The sequence below is a fragment of the Artemia franciscana genome, chromosome 16 (genome assembly GCF_032884065.1).
Source record: "Artemia franciscana chromosome 16, ASM3288406v1, whole genome shotgun sequence".
Lineage (NCBI taxonomy): Eukaryota > Metazoa > Arthropoda > Branchiopoda > Anostraca > Artemiidae > Artemia > Artemia franciscana.
In genome coordinates this window covers 12,741,680-12,760,046 of record NC_088878.1, presented here as the reverse complement: position 1 = coordinate 12,760,046, position 18,367 = coordinate 12,741,680, and the positions used below count along the sequence as shown (strand labels likewise).

The window sequence follows — 18,367 nt, the reverse complement described above, 5'->3', positions numbered from 1 at the left end:
TAAAACGAACAGAAATTATTCCGTATATGAAATGGGTTGTCCCATCCGCAATCCCTCGCTCTTTACCCGAAAGTTTTTAATTGTTTTAAAAAGTAGAATTGTGGCAAAGAGTCAACTATTTTAGCGTAAAGAGCGAGGGATTGTGGAGAGGACAACCCATTTCATATACGGAGTAATTTCTGTTCGTTTTAAGTTTTAATATCGCTCCTTACTTTCAGTTTAAAAAACTAGTTTTTTTATTTAATTTCTGAACGTTTTTGAATTAATGCATTTTTGATTTTGGCTAAATCTTAAGTTTTGTCCCAATTCTTTAAGAATGACCCCTGAATCAGACAGGCAATAGAATAAATAGTTAAATTACTAAAATACTTTAGCATAAAGAGCAAGGTATTTATCTCCTCTTAAATACCTCGCTCTTTATGCTAAAGTATTTGTAGAACCCCTCATATGCGTAAAAATCTCTGTTCGTTTTTAAGTTTTAATGCTACTCCTTACTTTCAGTTGAAAAAACTTTTTCGTGTTTATTTGTTCATTGTTTTTTTTATAGTAATGCTAGAAAATCCTGCGCCCTTTTAATTGACTTTCTCTTCCCCCATGACATATTTCTCCAAGAGAAGATACTCCCACATAACCCCCTCCCCTCAACCCTAACCCAAAATCCCCTAACCCTAAAAAAATCCCCCTGAAAACGTCTGTACACTTCCCAATAACCATTACTGTGTATAAACACTGGTCAAAGTTTGTAACTTGCAGCCCCTCCCCCAGGGACTGTGGGGGAGTGAGTCATTCCAAAGACATAGTTAATATGGTTTTCGACTATGCGGAACAAAATGGCTATCTCAAAATTTGGATTCATTGACTTTGGGAAAAAAATGAGCGGGGGAGGGGGCCTAGGTGCCCTCCAATTTTTTTGGTCACTTTAAAAGGGCACTAGAACCTTTCATTTCCGTTAGAATGAGCCCTCTTGCAAGATTCTAAGACCAGTTGGTCGATACGATGACCCCTGGGGAAAAAAAACAACAAATAAACACGCACCCGTGATCTGTCTTTTGGCAAAAAATACGAAATTCACCATTTTTGAAGATAGGAGCTTGAAATTTTTGCTATAGGGTTCTCTGATGCACTAAATTCGATGGTGTGATTTTCGTTAAGATTCTTTGACTTTTAGGGGGTGTTTCCCCCTATTTTCCAAAATAAGGCAAATTTTCTCAGGCTCGTAACTTTTGATGACAAAGATCAAATTTGATGAAACTTAGGCTATATATTTAGAATCAGCATGAAAATTAGATTCTTTTGATGTATTTTTTAGCATCAAAACTCCGTCTTTTAGAGTTTCATTTACTATTGAGCCGGGTCGCTCCTTACTACAGTTCGTTACCACGAACTGTTTGATTGTTTTTTCTTTTGTTTTTTTTTCGTGTGTTTAGTTGTCGTGTTTCCTTTTTTTGTGTGTGTTATGTCTTAAAAAACTTTTTTCTTCTTTTTTATCGTTTGTATTTTTTTTTTCGTTGAGAGAAGCTCCCGGACATGGGGCCGAAATATTCAGAATATTTTAATTTTTTTAGTTAAAGTGTAGTTTTGTTTTTATTTTTTGTTCACTGCTTTGTCGAAATTAAAATCCGTTTTCTCTTGCTTAATTTTTCATAAATGGAAAAGCAGCGTGGTCTAAGAAATTATTTTAGCCTAATGATAATGCAAAATTAGTTTAACTGACGAAACTAGAGTAGTAATAAGTGTCTAATCTTTGTTTATGAAAAAAACACAATTAATAAGCTTGAAAAAACAAGGAACACCAAAAGCTAGATGGCTTTCGTGATTTTTTGCCAAGACTGGAGCCAATTTTCACTCCCATACTGTTTTACCAGCAACATATTTTTTTTCTCCGTTGTTTCCTTGACCCCTGAGATGTTTATCCAAATCGGGAGTTCGTAAGTAGCTACTTGTAAGCCATAAGACAACGACAAATGGTATGCGAAAATCGCTAATAAATTTCATTTGAGCTAAAGATGAGTATTTTTAAAAAACAGAAACGACCAGAACATAGTAAAGAGAAACGAAAATTTGGAGAAAAGAGACAGAGAAAAAAAAATGTGTTTTAAGAACTAAACAGAGGAACTCCCTTTTGGCTTCTTTTTCCACCTTGCTCTATATTTAGCTTCTATGAAATATTAGTTATTATGGAGAGAAAGATAGTAGAAACTGAAAACGCAAAATAAAATAAACACTAACCTTAGGCATGCTGAAGTTACCATTAGATCCATGCATTAAAGACAAAGAGCAAATAGTTATTTAGCATTACTACTCAAAGAAAAAAGCTTACTTTTGACCAGGATAAATCCAGAACATCAGCAGTATGACCCGCGTAGATACAAAAGGGTCTAGGCATAAATGGAGCAGTTGGGTCTATATTCACAGCTTCAGGGTCTAGGGACAGACTTAAAGTTCTTGAATGGGTCCGAAATTCTTCAAGAGACTGCTGAGACTTAAGTGATTCACTAGACGGAGTAGGTGATACCTGAAAATAAAGGCAAATTCCATTTAAGGCGCAATCACTTGCATACACATGATAGATTTTTTCGTATATATACATTTTTCCTTTATTTTACAGAATTTCTTCTAAAAAAAGAAGTAAGTTCTTCTTTATGTTCTACTTCGGAAAAAACAAAAACCATTTTTTCTAATTAGTTTAGGCGTTTCCTATATAATTTTAAAGCTAGAGATACGTCATAGGAGAGTCTACGGCACAACCATCATTATTTTATTCAATATTTCCATGATTAAGCATCTTTTTACTTTTTTTGTCTCTCCGCCACTGTGTGACTATATATGTGTGTTAAAAGTAAATACAAAAGTAAAAAATAGTAAAAACGTAGAATTCAGCTGCGAAATTCCAGATAGAACATGAGAAAATAGAAATGAGAAAAAGAAGGATAAAAAGATTCAAACTTCAGGTTAGATTAAGACATAATAAAATGTTCTACACATGAACATTTTCGCCTTTTAGTAGGAGTTCGTCGATCGACCATATTCATAGAAGCATAATTACTTATCAAGAAATGGGGAGGGTCAGGGTATCGACCTGATTGTGTTGATGTTGAAGCAGCACTTGCTAATATGCAATATTCACCGCTATTATTTCATAGTTTTTGGTCCAACCTATTGTCGTATTTCGCGGCACTTTAAAGCCACTGAAGTAACAAATAGTCTGGGAGAAAAATACTTCAGTACGTCAAAATGACTAAACAAACAAGCAAATAGGCATGAACTGAGCCTATTCCAGTAAATAGGTATGTACTCCAATAAACAGAGGTATGTATTACAGTAAACAGAGGGAAATAGGCATGAACTGAGCTGCATTCCAGTATGATCTAGCTCACAGCTCCATATGTATCACAAACAGCTTCGAGAAGTAGACTAATCAGATTATGTAAGAAAATATTCTTAAAGAATTGACCTCTAAATGCACTAAAACAAAAAAATTGACTTATTCTACCTTCCGTAAAAACTAAAGCCTTTTACGACTAAAAATAAGGGCGTGGGGTAGTCATAGCCTAATTTATAACTATCTTCGGATACTGTTGGGGACTGACCGTACTTCAAAATAGTAGGCTGTGCGAAAAAAAGGGTTCAGTCTCGCTTTCTAAGGCTATAATGAGAGAAAGATTGGGATGGCTAGGACATGTTCAGCAGATGAGGCATCACAGATTGCTAAAGATCACACTTGTCTGCAAACCATCTAGGGCCAAACGAAAAGCAGGTCGTCCTCGAACAGGGTGGAGGATGTCGTAAGGAAATATTTCAAGGAAATTGGAATTCCTTGGTAGGGTGTACAGAGGGAGGCATTGCATAGAATGGGATGGAGGAGGAGATTGTGTAGCTATGTTGGCCTTAGGTGGCTTAGAGTTGCAGCGAGTTGTTAATAGTAGCAGTAGCGGCGTACAAGAGCTTATTCACCTTTTTTCGATATTCTCTGTGACTTAGGGAGATATTTCAAATCATCTGATTTAATCTTTTCCGATTACAGAAGAACAGATTAACTCGACTCACTGTTGGCCTTTAAACAATCACATGGGTAAACATTACGTCTATTTTATGCACTAAAGCTAAAGAATCTTGGTTTTGTTCTCCACTGAAATTGCAAAACACGAGGTGTGCATGCCACTAAATACGGGGAAGAATGGGATTCTTCCCCCGGGATTGATCCGAAAAATATCCCCAATAAAATTTAAAATTCATCGCAAAGATTAAAATTTTTATATTTTTTGACCCTATTCTCCAAAGAAAATTCTTTGGACGCCTCAGAGAGGCTGACGTGTGCGCATCTATGGACATGCACATTTTATGCACACTTTTAAATTACAATTTTATGGTTAAATACATACTGGCTCAGGGCCATTATGAACATTAATCTTTATTAGTATCTCTTTTTTTACTATCACCACCTGTTATACAGTTTCAAAATTGTTTCGTATGACTAATGTCCAAGTCTAATGTCCGGGTAAGTCTAATGGGGTAAGTCCCGGGTAAGTTGAATGTCCGTAAAATGAAAAATCGCTATTTACTGTATCAGAAACGATTGATCTTGTTATTACCCAAAGTGTAAAACTTTAGCTCTATGACTATTGGTTCTACTGTCCTAGCAATGATACATGGACGGATAATAGATTAGACACATCCATTAACAAATGAAGTAGCCTCCTTTTTATACAATCCTAATAAGGGGGGTTAATGCCAGATTTGCCTCTCACTCAATTGGACTATCTGTCTTGGCTTTTTCTACAATTAGCCATGACTTGTCCGCAACTATTCCATTTTAATTAGCTATTGTTGACTATCATAACAAAAGAAGAGAAGTATCCAAATTAATCCACTAACAAATTCTGAGCTCATTTAGAGTGGCTTGTTTGGAGTAGTGTTATCAGCAAACTTAAATTTTTTTTACAAATTTGGTGGTGGTAGTAGTAGTAGTAGTAGAACAATTTTATTAGAAATAAACATTTCTTAATCAATAGCACAACATAAGCCAAGCTTGCGAGGCTGTGATAAATTCAAGGAAAATAAAGAGAGAATATGGAGAATGAGACCGTATACCGAAATAATAATAAATATATATAAACAATACATTACCTTCCGTGACCCCATGAAAAAAAAAAAAAAAAAAAAAAAAATACATAAATATTGCATATGAATAACCTATGGAAAATTCATTTTAGTTAATGTGTTTCAAAAGTATACCTACCGAGCAACTCCATACGTAAATCAGACCTCAACTGGCCAAAGCTACCTATTTCCTTGATATCTATACTCAGTTTATTCCAAAGTTTTGAAGCTCTGTAAATAAGTGAAAAAGAAGATCTACTTGAAACTAATCGAGGGACCTCAGTATTACCTCGTATCCGTTAAGTAGCAACTTTGTCAGAGCGTCGAACACCTCAAAGATATCTCACAATTTTCTTAAATTAATGTTATACAGTTAATTTTAAAATCATTGTTAAGATTTCACATCCTTTTCGAAAATATTTTATTAAGTTTTTCAATAAGATTTTTTGTCGTCTTTTTAAAACTTGGTTCCTTATACAAAGAACTGATAAAGAAAAGCATAGTTTTATAAATTAATTCCAAAGTATGTAGGTGTGCAATGAACTCAACAATTAACTATAATTAATACTTTATTTTTCATTTATTCTAGTTTTTTTGCAAAAAAAATCACAAATTTTTACACGAAATTTGATTTAGTAGAAAGAATAGACTAAAAAAAACATTCTTTTTCGGCTATGAATTGAAAAGCGGGTCAGAAACTAATATTCTTCGATGCATGCACGATCAATACAGTTGTGTCTTAATTTCAGCACTCAAAACGAATTTATTACGTTAAATTTGAGAAAAATTCGAATTTGTAACATGTTATGAAACTGATATAAGAACAGACAAATAAAATACAAACTAATTAGTGTTTTATTAGTTATTACTCTTAATTATTTAGGTACGAAGGGCATCAAAATAAAGCTTTTTATGCCCCTGGACCCGAGTTAGCCACATTCATACTTGAAAACACCAATTTTCTAAGATTAAACCGTGAACTGTTGAGCTACGAAATTAAATGGCTGACTGACTAATTTATTTATAAATAAATAGATATAAATATTATGAACAAATATTAAATGTTATAAATAAATAATAATAATACTAATAATTATATTAATAATTTAATGATAATAATAATTTAATAATATTATTAAATTATATAATAGATAAAAAAATAAATATTAAATATTATAATAAATAAATATTAAATATTAAAGATATAAATATAATAAATAAATAAATAAATAAATAAATATTAGTTACAACAACCACAATGAGCATAATTAATTTGTAAATTTGACAACGCTCGTCGTCCGTAAATTCAAACAGTAACAATGTGTTCATTCTCAAAAACAACGACAGCTTCAAAGGAAAGCAAAGTTTGTAAAACTATTTGGTACCACAAGTTTTTAGATCAGTTTGAAAGATTTTTCACCCACCAGGTGCGTCAATTAGGAGGGAGGACATATGAATTCCTAGATTTCCCGCCCCATCCTAGATTATGACAAATACATTTTGGGGCGTTTTGATTGCAAATTCCATAATTTCTTCGTATTTTCGCGAAAAAACCTGAAAAATCGAAAAATTTCCTTTCCCTCTCCTATATTTTGAAGAATGTAATTTGAACCTCCCCCCTATCCCCCTAAATTTTTGTAAATTGACGTTACTGTCAAATGTGTTTCTCTTTTATTTTATTTTGGCAGCTATTGCCAACAAACTACACAACTGGACAAGGATTAAAAAATGAACTGATTTTTTCTAATTTTTGAAACATATGTGGTGTAAATGTTCACTTAGCCAATTCAAACCAAAAGATTTCATTTTCACAGTCGCTGGTGGTTAAATAATAGTTTATTAGAATTTAAAGCATCTTCCATTTTTTCTACCCTCACCAAAGCTAAATGGGGATCAGGGTTAATTATTAAAATTCAGATGGCGTTACCTTATTGTCAGCATTGTATTTCGTCCTCATATCCAAGAAATAATTAAACGCCGACTTGAGAACCCAAACACGTAACACTTTATCTTGTCCTGCTGTGGCCAAGAGTCTACCACACAGGGAGAATTTCATACACCAGACTGGACCAATATGCTGCCCAGATAAATCTTGAATACACTGAACGGTGTCAAACTCATATGGGCCTTTATGTGAACTTGAAGCCTTCATCTACAATAAAATAAGGTCAAAGAATAAAATCATAGAGGTCGCAGACTAAAGGCTGATCCTGCCTTGGGCAGTTAAATTTCACATAATCCTGATATAAAGGGATCAGGTTTAAGTGTCAAGAAAAATCTTGATAGCAATAAGCGACATTTTTTGAAATTGTTGAAAAAAAAATAACGACGCAGTGATGAAAATATTTTTTTCAAAAATAAAGAACTTACTATTTATTAAAAAATAGCAAAACATAATTGCAAAGTTGAAATTTGTCAAAATTATTGGGTGCGAGTATTAAAGCTATGGCGGGTTTACATGTAAACTATGACGGGTTTTCAAACATTTAAATAAATAATAAATAATTAGGTGTTATAATTAGGGACATAACCTGATATAAAGGGATCAGGTTTAAGTGTCAAGAAAAATCTTGACAGCTTTTGCTTCGGATTAAAGTTTAAAAATACGTTTTTCGTACCAGCAAAATTGAGTTTTAAATAAACAAGGGCTTCCTGTTTACGGACTTGTAAAATTATATTGTATGTACTCATTTTTAATAGGTAGATACGATAAAATGGTTAACTATGTTTCCAAGTTTTTTCTAGATATTTAAACTTAAAAGAAAAATTCTTCAAGTTTCAATTATCCAACCACTCATCGTTCAGATTTTTCGAGTGAATTTCATCCAACATCAAGAGTGGGTTTCAGCATCCGTCATACTGGGTCAAAAATTTCGAATTGAATTCTAGTATCAGTGCGAGAATGTAGCAATAAGCGACAGTTTTTAAAGTTATTTGAAAAAATTAACGTCGCAGTGATGAAAATATTTTTTCAAAAATAAAGAACTTGCTATTTACTAAAAAATTGCAAAACATAATCGCAAAATTGAAATTCGTCAAAATTATTGGGTGCGAGTATTAAAGCAATGGCGGGTTTACAGGTAAGCTATGACAGGTTTTCAAACATTTAAATAAACAATAAATAATTAGGTGATTTGTGTTTAATGCGTTGCGGGTTATTATTATTATTTTTTTTGTATATATATGTCGATACTGTAGGCTTGTATTTGCTTTGGCTTGTTTATTTTGTTTTTATTTTGTCAATGCTCCAGCCTTTTTTTTTCTTTTTTTTTATGACCTCCTCTTAGACTTTGTTTTCGTAGAGTAACATTATAAAATTGTCGGTGCTAAAGTATGTAACATTATCAGCGCTAGTTTTTATTTTTTTAGTGTAATATTGTAACATTGTCAATGCTAAAGTATGCCACCAGGCATGTGCACTGGTTTGTCAAATCTATCTATGTAATCGTTGCAGATAAAAATTATCAACCTATCCATTTAAACCAGAATCCAGACTAGTTTGCCAAAAAGTTTGCCAGAATTAGCTCACGAAAAACTACTGTAAAAGTTTTGCGAGAATCTAATAGTTAAGCCCAAATCCAGAATAGTAAGACCTATTGTCATACTATTCTGGATTTGGGCCAGCTCACAAAAACTACTCTAAAAGTTTTGCCATAATCTTCGACAGTGAAGTCAATCAAACCACAAAAAAAAATGCAGTAAAGTTACTCACTGATAGTAATGAAAAAACGGACTAACTTTACAAAACTGGTCACTGACATTGGCTTCATCAGGCAGATCCATTGCTGACTCTTCTTTCTGCTTCCCTTGTGCGACTTTTTTTGCCTTTACAATTGTTTTTCGAACCGTTGATCCAATAACACGACCTATCCTCAACCTGGAACGAAGAGAAAGAGGCTATAAACTTACGCAATTCAAGTGCGCAGTAACTTTTATGAATACACATATAAATGTAAAATAAAAGCTTCACATTTTCTGTACAATCCCATTAATCCAATAGCATATTCAGCATGAAACTAAGAAAGAAACCAGATCTACATTGCATGGGCAACGTGAGGTGTTGCGGCAACCTTAGTTCAGCCTTGCCAAGTAAAGTGTTGCGAGACCATACTCGCAAGGATCAAACAAATCGCAAAGGTTCCAAATCCCTCATTGGAACTAGTAACAGTTGCAAACTCCTCATCGATGAAGAAGATTGCAGCCTAACAGCCGATTATTACTTACAATTCCCCTACAGGTCTTACTACTGGAACCAAATTGGCCTTACCATCAAATACACCGGAAGCAAATAATAGGTACACCAACTAGCAAAAGTGCGAACCCTTTATTGCCAAAGGTGATTATGAGCTAAACAGTCGACTGTTGCTTAAAACTCCCATATATATCTCACAATTGGTATCGGTAATAATTATGTATGCCTATTTCGGAGTATCTTTCTAAGAACTAACATATGAACATTTTAATGGAATAAATACTAGAGGTCATTGATTCTCTATCACTGTTTAAACCATAGAAGCCAGTAAACTATAGAAGATTAGCTGAATATTGCACCCAAGTTTCTCCAGGAATTATTCTGCTACAACAATATGATTTTTCAGTGAAATTTGCTTACAATATAAGGTAACATTTTTGCGCTAGATCACAGAAGCACGATTGTAGTTAAAATTTTTAGCTAATAACTTTCGTTAGGGCGGCAGAATAAACAATATATAATGGAACATTTTAGTTAAACTTTTTTTTCGCATTTCTTTACATTTGTCCGAAGAAAAAAAACTTTTATGCTAAAAGGGCACAATAGGTAGGCTTATCGTGACTCTTATATCTGTTTAGCATTACATCTGTTTATATTTAAGCTAAAATCAGTACATGGTTTTACTCACTAACTCATTATTCTTAAAATAATCAGAAAAAAACTTGTTTCATGTCATTCACTCTATTTACTTTTTTTTTTTATCTTTTGCTGCCCTTACTTAGCCTGCATTTTTTAATGCGCTTTCCGATTTGTATGAAATCATTCCACAACTAACTATCCAATGTTTTGCTAGATCTGCTGTGTGTAAACTCTTTTGACTTAAAAAGCCAAATTAGTACAATTAGCAAACCAATATAATAAGGTATTAATAATTATAATGCTATTAAACATTTTGCATACAGGGTAAATTTTTCACTCTCTCCTAAATTTATTTATTTGCGAGGGTTTCAACTGACAGAAAACAGCGAAATTCTTACTAATCGGGATAAAAAGCATTGCCAAAGACATCAAATAATTGGGGTCGCATCTTGAACTTAAGCCTTATGCTAAGCTATAGTTTTCCAAAAACATTATCAGAGTAATTTTCGATGTAAAATATTCTTTACTATTATTCAAGTCCTTTATTCTTTTTTAATTCTTTAGCTATACATATTTAAAACTATTCTCATAACATCCCCGGCAGGGAGACTGACTTGAAAGCCGGACGACTTTCAATTCATTTATTGAAAGTAAAAGAAAAGTTAAGGCAATGAAGGATCTAAGTTAAAATATGTTTCAGGATCTCTTCTTTTTTCATAAAATACATTGGATACAAATAAACATTCTGACAATGTCTCTTGAAAGTTACTTGCGATTTGAAATTAACAACCTTTAAAGATTTCTTAATTATTGATCCAAAAGAGAAATTACTAGGGATATGTTTACATTGTATCCAATCAAACAGTTTGTAATAACGAACTGTAAGTAAGGAGTGACTCGGCCTAATAGTAACCAAAAATCTAAAAAGCTGAATTTTGGTAACAATAGATGCAGAAAAAGATTTAGCTTTTGGTGCAAATTCTAAATATATCAAACACATTAAGTTTAATATTATCCATCATAAACAACAAGCCTGAGAAAATTTTTCGGATTTTCAAAAAGGAGAGGAACATCCCCAAAAATTCACGGGAACTGAATGAAAACCGTACCATCAGATTTAGCATACCAGAGAACCCTACTGTAGTGGTTTCAAACTCCCATTGATAAAATGGGAAATTTTTAAATTTTGCCGTAAGAAAGATTACAGATGCCTGTTTATTTGCTTGATTTTTTTCTTTCTTCTTCTCGGTAGTGATCGTATCGAACCAATGGTCCTAAAAGATCAAAAGAGGGCTCATTTGAACAAAAAGTTAAAGGCTCTACTGCCCTTTTAAGTGACCAAAAAAATGGAGGGCAACTAGCCACCCTCCTACACTCTTTTTTCCCCAATAGCTAATTTGGTAAACATAGTTGAAAGAGCCAATAAATATGCTTTTGGGGATGACATGATTGGCCATAGTCCCTGGAGAAAGGGCTGCAAGTTATGAAATATGCCCATTGTTTATATAGTATTTGTTTTTAGGAACAAAAACATGTAGAAATTTTCTGCATTAATTATTCGAAGACAATTTTCAGCCAAGTTGGAACTGCCAGGGGTATTTTTACGTGAAGGGTTTTCCATGGGGATATTTTGTGCGGGAGAAACTTTTTATTGGGAAGGGGAGGAGTTCCAAAAAAATTTCAACACAAGGTGGATTCCGCAATGACCTTCAAGACGATCAGAAATTAAAGGAAACAAATCTTCTTTCAGATGAAAGTATGCTAAGGAGTACTATTCGGGTAGAAATAGTACTGGAGGAAATGTGCAAAGTAATTCGGGTAGGAAATGTGCCCTGGGGACATTTTCCATGGAAGGAGGAAGGGGGAAGAATTTTACATGGGAGGAACTTTCTAAGTAGGAATTTTTCGCAGGGAGGAATTTTTCGGAGAGGGAGGTGGATTTCCTGGAATTACTTGAAAAATACTCAGAAATTAAATTTAAAAAACCATTTCTTTTTTCTACTGAAAGTAAGGAACGACATTAAAACTTGAATTAAAATCACATTAAAACTCGAACAGAAACTATTCCGTATACAAGGGGAAGGGGTATGCCTCGTCTTCTCTGCGCTAAAGTTAGACCTTTTATCCCAATCCTTTAAGAACAATTCCTGAAACACAAGCGCCTTTTAATTATATTAATTAAAAAACTTTTTCCATAAAACAATTTTTTCAAAGAAAAGTAAAGAGCTCCATTATGCCAAGAATAAGCCAAAACAAAGTCAAATAATCTTCCAAACGTAAAACTACCACAAATCACTATCAATAAATAAACGGAACTAAAAAAAAACAACAGAAATTACACAGCGGAGTAAAACTCGAATTGAGCAAAAATTAACACGAGTAGGGCTGAAAACCCCATGTCTTCTCAAGACAAAAACACAATTTGTGCTTTATTGAAAAAAAAACAAAACAAATAACCATGGATTCAGTTTAATTGACATATACTGATATTTATTCCTTAAAGTTTTGATAATTTTTTATTTATGAAAGTAAGAAAAGTGAAAACATTTTAAATGTATTTTGTTTTCAGGAATGCGCAAATTGTGTTCAAAAAGCTTATAAGACCATACGTTCCATAAGAACCGCAGATGCCCGAGGCCTAACTTACAACCCTTGCACCCGGGCTCTGGAGGGCTTTGTCCACCTTGAAGCCATTGTTTGGACTATTATATCTCTATTGACTATTGTGAACAAAATGACTCACAATTTTGATTGGATGACAGGTTGTCAAACAGGTTGTCAAACTGTTTTGAGAAAACAGGTTGTCGGGGAGGAGGGGGGATAGTTGCCTTATATCAATTTTGACTCCTCAAAACGAACTAGAATTATACATTTCAAATCAAATGAGTTTCCTCTAAAGATCTAACAGCCACGCGTTCCATAAAAAGCTTAATTGTCTCCAGGGCATAATTTAAAACCCTAGCCCCCAGAGTCCGGAAGGTTGTGTCAACCCCAAAAACCTTGCCATCTGATCTTTGGACTGCTTCTAGTAAATAGTTACAGCAAAATTTCAATAATAAAACACATCACAAAATACAAATTTCTTAATATAATAGCTATAATAGCTAGAATATACAATTATCAGTTATTAATCTTATTTTAGAACAAACTTTCTTGTGTATTTTTAAACAAAATATCTGTTTTGCATTTACTTTTCCGTTGAAGACTCAAAATCCATTTAAATCCTTTCATCTTACAACCTTAAACGACAAAATACGTTAAAAATGTTTTAGCTTTTTAACTTAAATAGACAAAAAACTGTAAAAACTTTAAGGAATATATATCAGTGTATTTGCGCTAAACTGACAATCCGCAGCCATTTTTTCAAGTAGAGTGCAAATTATTTTCTGGTCTTAGTAAGGTATGGGGGTTGACAAATACATAATTTCCAGATCTTTCAACTACACTCAACAAAATGGCTATCTAAAAATTTTGATTAGATGTATTTTGGGAATTGATGCGAGCGGGGGGGGAAGCTTGTTGATAAATAAAAAGGGCACTAGCTCTTCAATTTCCAATCGAATGAGCATTTTTCGAAGTTTCTACGAAAATAAATGGCCATCTCTAAATTTCAATCAGATGCATTTCGGAAAAATACGAGGGGTGGGCAGGTATCCACCCTTCGATCACTCTCAATCTAAAAAAAAAGGACACTAGAATTTCTGATTATCAATCCAATGAGCCCCCTTCAAAGTTTACACGATCACCCTTTCTATATAAGCCTTATATGCCCCCAGGATATAACTTACAAACCTTGCCCTGAGGGCTGTCGGGGATGGGGGGGGGGTCGTCATCTGTGAAGACATAATTTCTTTACCTTTCAATTACGTTGAACAAAATGGTTATCTCAAAATTTTGATTGGATGAGTTTGAGAAAATGGTGGGCGTGGGAGGGAGGTTAGTTGCCCTCCAATCGCTCTTGACTATTAAAAAGGGCAGTAGCCCTTTCAATTTCCAGTCAGATGAGCTTTTTTTGAAGTTCTACGACAACAAATGGCCATCTCGAAATTTCTATCACATGCATTTCGGGAAAATATGATGTGTGGGGGGGTATCCACCCTCCGATTACTATTAATCTTAAAAAGAAAACTAGAACTTCTGATTATCATTCCAATGAGCCCCCTCCGAAGTTCATACGATAACCCTTTCTATATATACCTTATATGCCCCTAGGGCGTAACTTACAACCCTTGACCCGAGGGCTGTGGGGGGGGGGATGTCATTCTCAAAGACAAAATTTCCAGACCTTTCAGTTACATTGAGCAAAATAGCTATTTCAAAGTTTTTATTGGATGTGTTGGGCGATACGGTGGGTGTAGGCGGAGAGGTTAGGTGCTCCCAATCACTTTGAACTATCAAAAAAGGTACTAGCTTTTTCAAATTCTAATCAAATGAGCTCTTTTCGAAATCTCAAAGAAAATCAAAGGGCCACCTCATAATTTCTATCAAATGCATTTTGGCAAAAATACGAGGTGTGGGGGGGTATCCACCCTCTGATTACTCTGAATTCTAAAAAGGATACTAAAACTTCCGATTACTAATCCAATGAGCCCACTTCGAAGTTTATACGATAGTCTTTCTATATATACCTTATATGCCCCCAAGGCTTAATTTAAAACCCTTGCCTTGAAAGATCTGGGGGGGGGCATCCTCAAAGACACAATCTATGGACCTTTCATTTAAGTAAAACAAAATGGCTGTCTCAAAATTTTATTTGGATGTGTTTTGGAAAATGGTCGGCGTGGGAGGGGGTTACTTGCCCTCCAATCACTTTCATCAATTAAAAAGGGCACCCTTTTTAATTTCCAATTGAATGAGTTTTTTTCGAAGTTTCTATGACAACAAATGGCCACCTCAAAATTTCTTTCAGATGCATTTCGGGAAAATACGAGTTGGGGAGAAGGTATCCACTCTCCTATTGCTCTGAATCTCAAAAAGGACCCTATAACTTCTGATTAACAATCCAATGAGTCCCCTTCCAAAATATGCACGATCATCCTTTCTATATAAGCTTTATTTGCCCCAGGGCATAACTAACAATTCTTACCCTGAGGTCTTGGGGGGGGGGTGTCATTCTCAAATACATATTTTTCGGACCTTTCAACTACGTTGAACAAAATGGCTATCGCAAAATTTTGATTTGATGTGTTTGAGGAAATGAGCGCGTGGGAGGAGCGGTTAGTTACCCTCTAATCACTTTCGACTGGGCACTAGCCCTTTCAATCTCCAATCGAATGAGCCCTTTTGAAAGTTTTGCGACAACTCCTTCGACACGAATTCCCCTGGTCTAAAACCAAAAAATAATAATAAATAAATAATACCCATATCACTCTTGCGTAATAAATGTGCCCACATCGCTCTTTACTTAAGCAGCACTATTGCACTGTTTAAGAAAAACAAACTTCATTAAAATTACTAGAAAGCTTTAGCGTGAAGACCGGCGTATTGATGATGGGGCTACCCCCCTCATACACATAATAGTTTCAGTTCGTTTTAATGTTGCTCCTTAATTTCAGCAAAAGCTTGTTTTTTATTTAATACTAACAAAAAAAAATAATTTTAAATAGTTCATCCTGTGATTAGCATATCGGAAGCACTGATTGCTGGGAGTCCTTTTACTGATCGAGTTTTAAATTTATTTACTGCAATGAAACCAGTTGGCTTTAAGTTGGACATGGAATTAGTTTTCCTTCTGCTGTCTATAAATGAGCTTTGTTTATTCATGAATCAATTCACTCCTAAAAAAACGGAATCAGATGGGAAAGAAACAACATAAAAAACAGCTTTTTTTTCCTGCAACTACTATGCATTTCCTGTTTTGCGTAAAAAAATTGCTATGAGATTCGACAGAACAAAAAGATGGTAAAGCTATACAGTAGAGCCCATCATAACTAGTCTTGCTTGTGTATCTAATAAATGTGTTAAATATGTATTTCCTTTAATTATAAAAATTTTTAAATAGTTTGAACGAATGAATTGAAAAATAGAATGAGATTTTTCTCCTGTTTCAACTTAAAACTTAAACATATCGTTAAACAAAACCACGGGCGCTAGAGAAAAAAAAATGATAACATTCTGATATTTTGCAAATAAAATTTTAACAACATCTAATTCACATTTAACATTAAATAATGGTTTAGCAAAAAAAAAGAGAAAATTTTGCAAAAACACATTATAGGGCCTCTGAAATTATTAAAAAAGAACTGATTGAAAACAATGATCTAAAAAAAACAATTAATTAATTAAGCAGTTAAGTATTTGACAAATGACTAATTAATAAAACAGTTTAATTAAGTAAAAACAGTTAATTTAATAAATTAATTAGGAAGAATGGAGAAAAAAATACACTAAAAACAATCAAACACCCGACTTTAACATATAAAACTTTAAAACTATAGGGCAAAAAACAGGAGGAGGTGAAAGAACCATAATTGGATATTTGCTGGATATTAACGTCAATACTTACGTTTTCTTCTTTAACGAAATCGTATCTCCATCATCCACTCCCTGCTCAGCGCCTAGTCTTCGAATATCCACACTTTCTTCATCAGAGTCACGACTTCTATCATCCGGAGAATTACTATAAAGAAACAAAAACAATAATCAAGTGTTTCTAAACATACCCCAACACAGGCAAAGTGGAATCAAATATTAACTATATTTTGCAACTTTTTCGTTTAAAAAAAAGAATGTATAATGTATTCAGTTAGCAAATTAATAAATAATATGAAACAACGGAGAAAGAGGATATACGGTATACACTAGAGGTTTGAAATAGAATGGGTCAATCACCAACTGGAAAAAATTTTCAGAATTTGTATTTAAACTTCCGTTTATATTACCTTTAGTTGGGACTTAAAAAAAATATATATATAAGGATTAACAGTTTTTTCACAACGAAAAAGCTTTTTGGAATATGTGAACTCTGTGGATAGCCGTCAAAGCGGCTTATTTGAATCTTCTTTTCAAGCTCCTAAGACACCCAAACCTGATGAATGCGATGCAGGCTGTTTTCTTCAGATAAAAGTAAAACCAACTATGCTTTGAGTATGGGTTTCTCAGAAAGCTTTCTTAAAAAGAAAAAAAAATACTGGTTCCCTTTTTTCCTTAATTCTATAGATTCAAATAGAAGGAAAATCTGCGTATTTTGAAATATGCAAGTCTTGTACACAAGCTTTTTGCAATGGTTTCCAAATTGCAAATTTCACGTTTCTTGGTATTTCATGATAAGTTATTTATCTAAGAGGAAAAGATTTTTTTAGCTGACTCTAGAAACGTAAATATTATTGCCTTCAGAGGCACCAATCAGACCCAATTTACGCTAAAAAAATATATCTGGAAAGTTTTTTTTCAGGAAATGTTATTCAATTTGAAATACATAGTAGACCACTATTTTTAACATACTACTACTACTACTAATAACTCATTGCAGCATCAAGCCACCCGAGACTAACACAACTAAGCACATTCCTTCTCCATCCCAACCTATTCAAAGCCTCCCTCTTCACACCCTCCCAGGAAGTTCCCATTCCTTTAAATCTTTATTCATGACATCCTCCCACCCCGGACGAGGACGACCTGCTTTCCGTTTAGCCATAGACTGTTGGTCGAAAAGGAAAATCTTCGGCAGCCTGTCATCCTTCATCCACAGAACGTCCCCTAGCCATCTCAACCTTTCTTTCATAATATCCCTATAAAGCGAGATTGAGTGCAAATTATTCGTACAGCCTACAGTTTGAAATACACTCAGTCAGCCGGGTACTCAGAACAATTCGTAGGCAATTTCTCTGTAAAACAACTAGTAAATCTTCATCCGCTTTTCGGAGCGCCTATTCTTCAGAGCCACGTTTGACCATTGTCATCACTGTACCTTCCAATATTATAATCTTGGTTGCAAACTTATCTTTGTATTCTTCCAAACTTTTTTTAATGTGAAAAATACACCGTGATTTCAAAATAGTAAGGTAGGAATTGAGGTTAGCAGCTCGTTTTGTATTAAAATCAGGAGTTAAGCAGGGTCGTGCTCTATCCCCCTTTATATGTATCATTTTGATGGACTTTCGTCTTAAGGAGCATAGGAAAGGCAATAGGAGACCACGGAATCAAATGGCGGGGAAAAACTCACCTGTACTTAGATTATGCTGATGATTTAAGCATCCTAGATGAAAGTGCGAGCAAAATGAATGAACTTATAGAGGTTTTGCGAGTTCAGGGTGCTAGAAAATTAATGTTAAGAAGACTAAGTCACTAAGGCTAGGAATAAGAAAAGGTGAAAAGGTGACGATGGGTAACGATAAGATTCATCAGATGGGCAGCTTCACTTACCTTGGTAGCATTATTAGTAAAGACAGCGGAAGAAGTGAAGATGTTAAAAATAGAATAGTCAAGGCTGAAGGT

At 34.1% G+C, this 18,367-nt stretch overlaps 1 protein-coding gene across 1 annotated transcript in view; it reads right to left on the bottom strand.

Moving 5' to 3' along the window:
• LOC136037090 (WD repeat-containing protein 44-like) overlaps positions 1-18,367 on the bottom strand; it is an 85,127-nt gene that overhangs the window by 47,260 nt on the left and 19,500 nt on the right. The window contains exons 6-9 of the mRNA XM_065719540.1: positions 16,437-16,550; positions 8,839-8,977; positions 7,028-7,252; positions 2,321-2,515 (exon numbers count right to left, since the gene is read on the bottom strand). Coding sequence (XP_065575612.1) covers positions 2,321-2,515; positions 7,028-7,252; positions 8,839-8,977; positions 16,437-16,550 — 673 coding nt within the window. The remainder of the gene's footprint in view (positions 1-2,320; positions 2,516-7,027; positions 7,253-8,838; positions 8,978-16,436; positions 16,551-18,367) is intronic.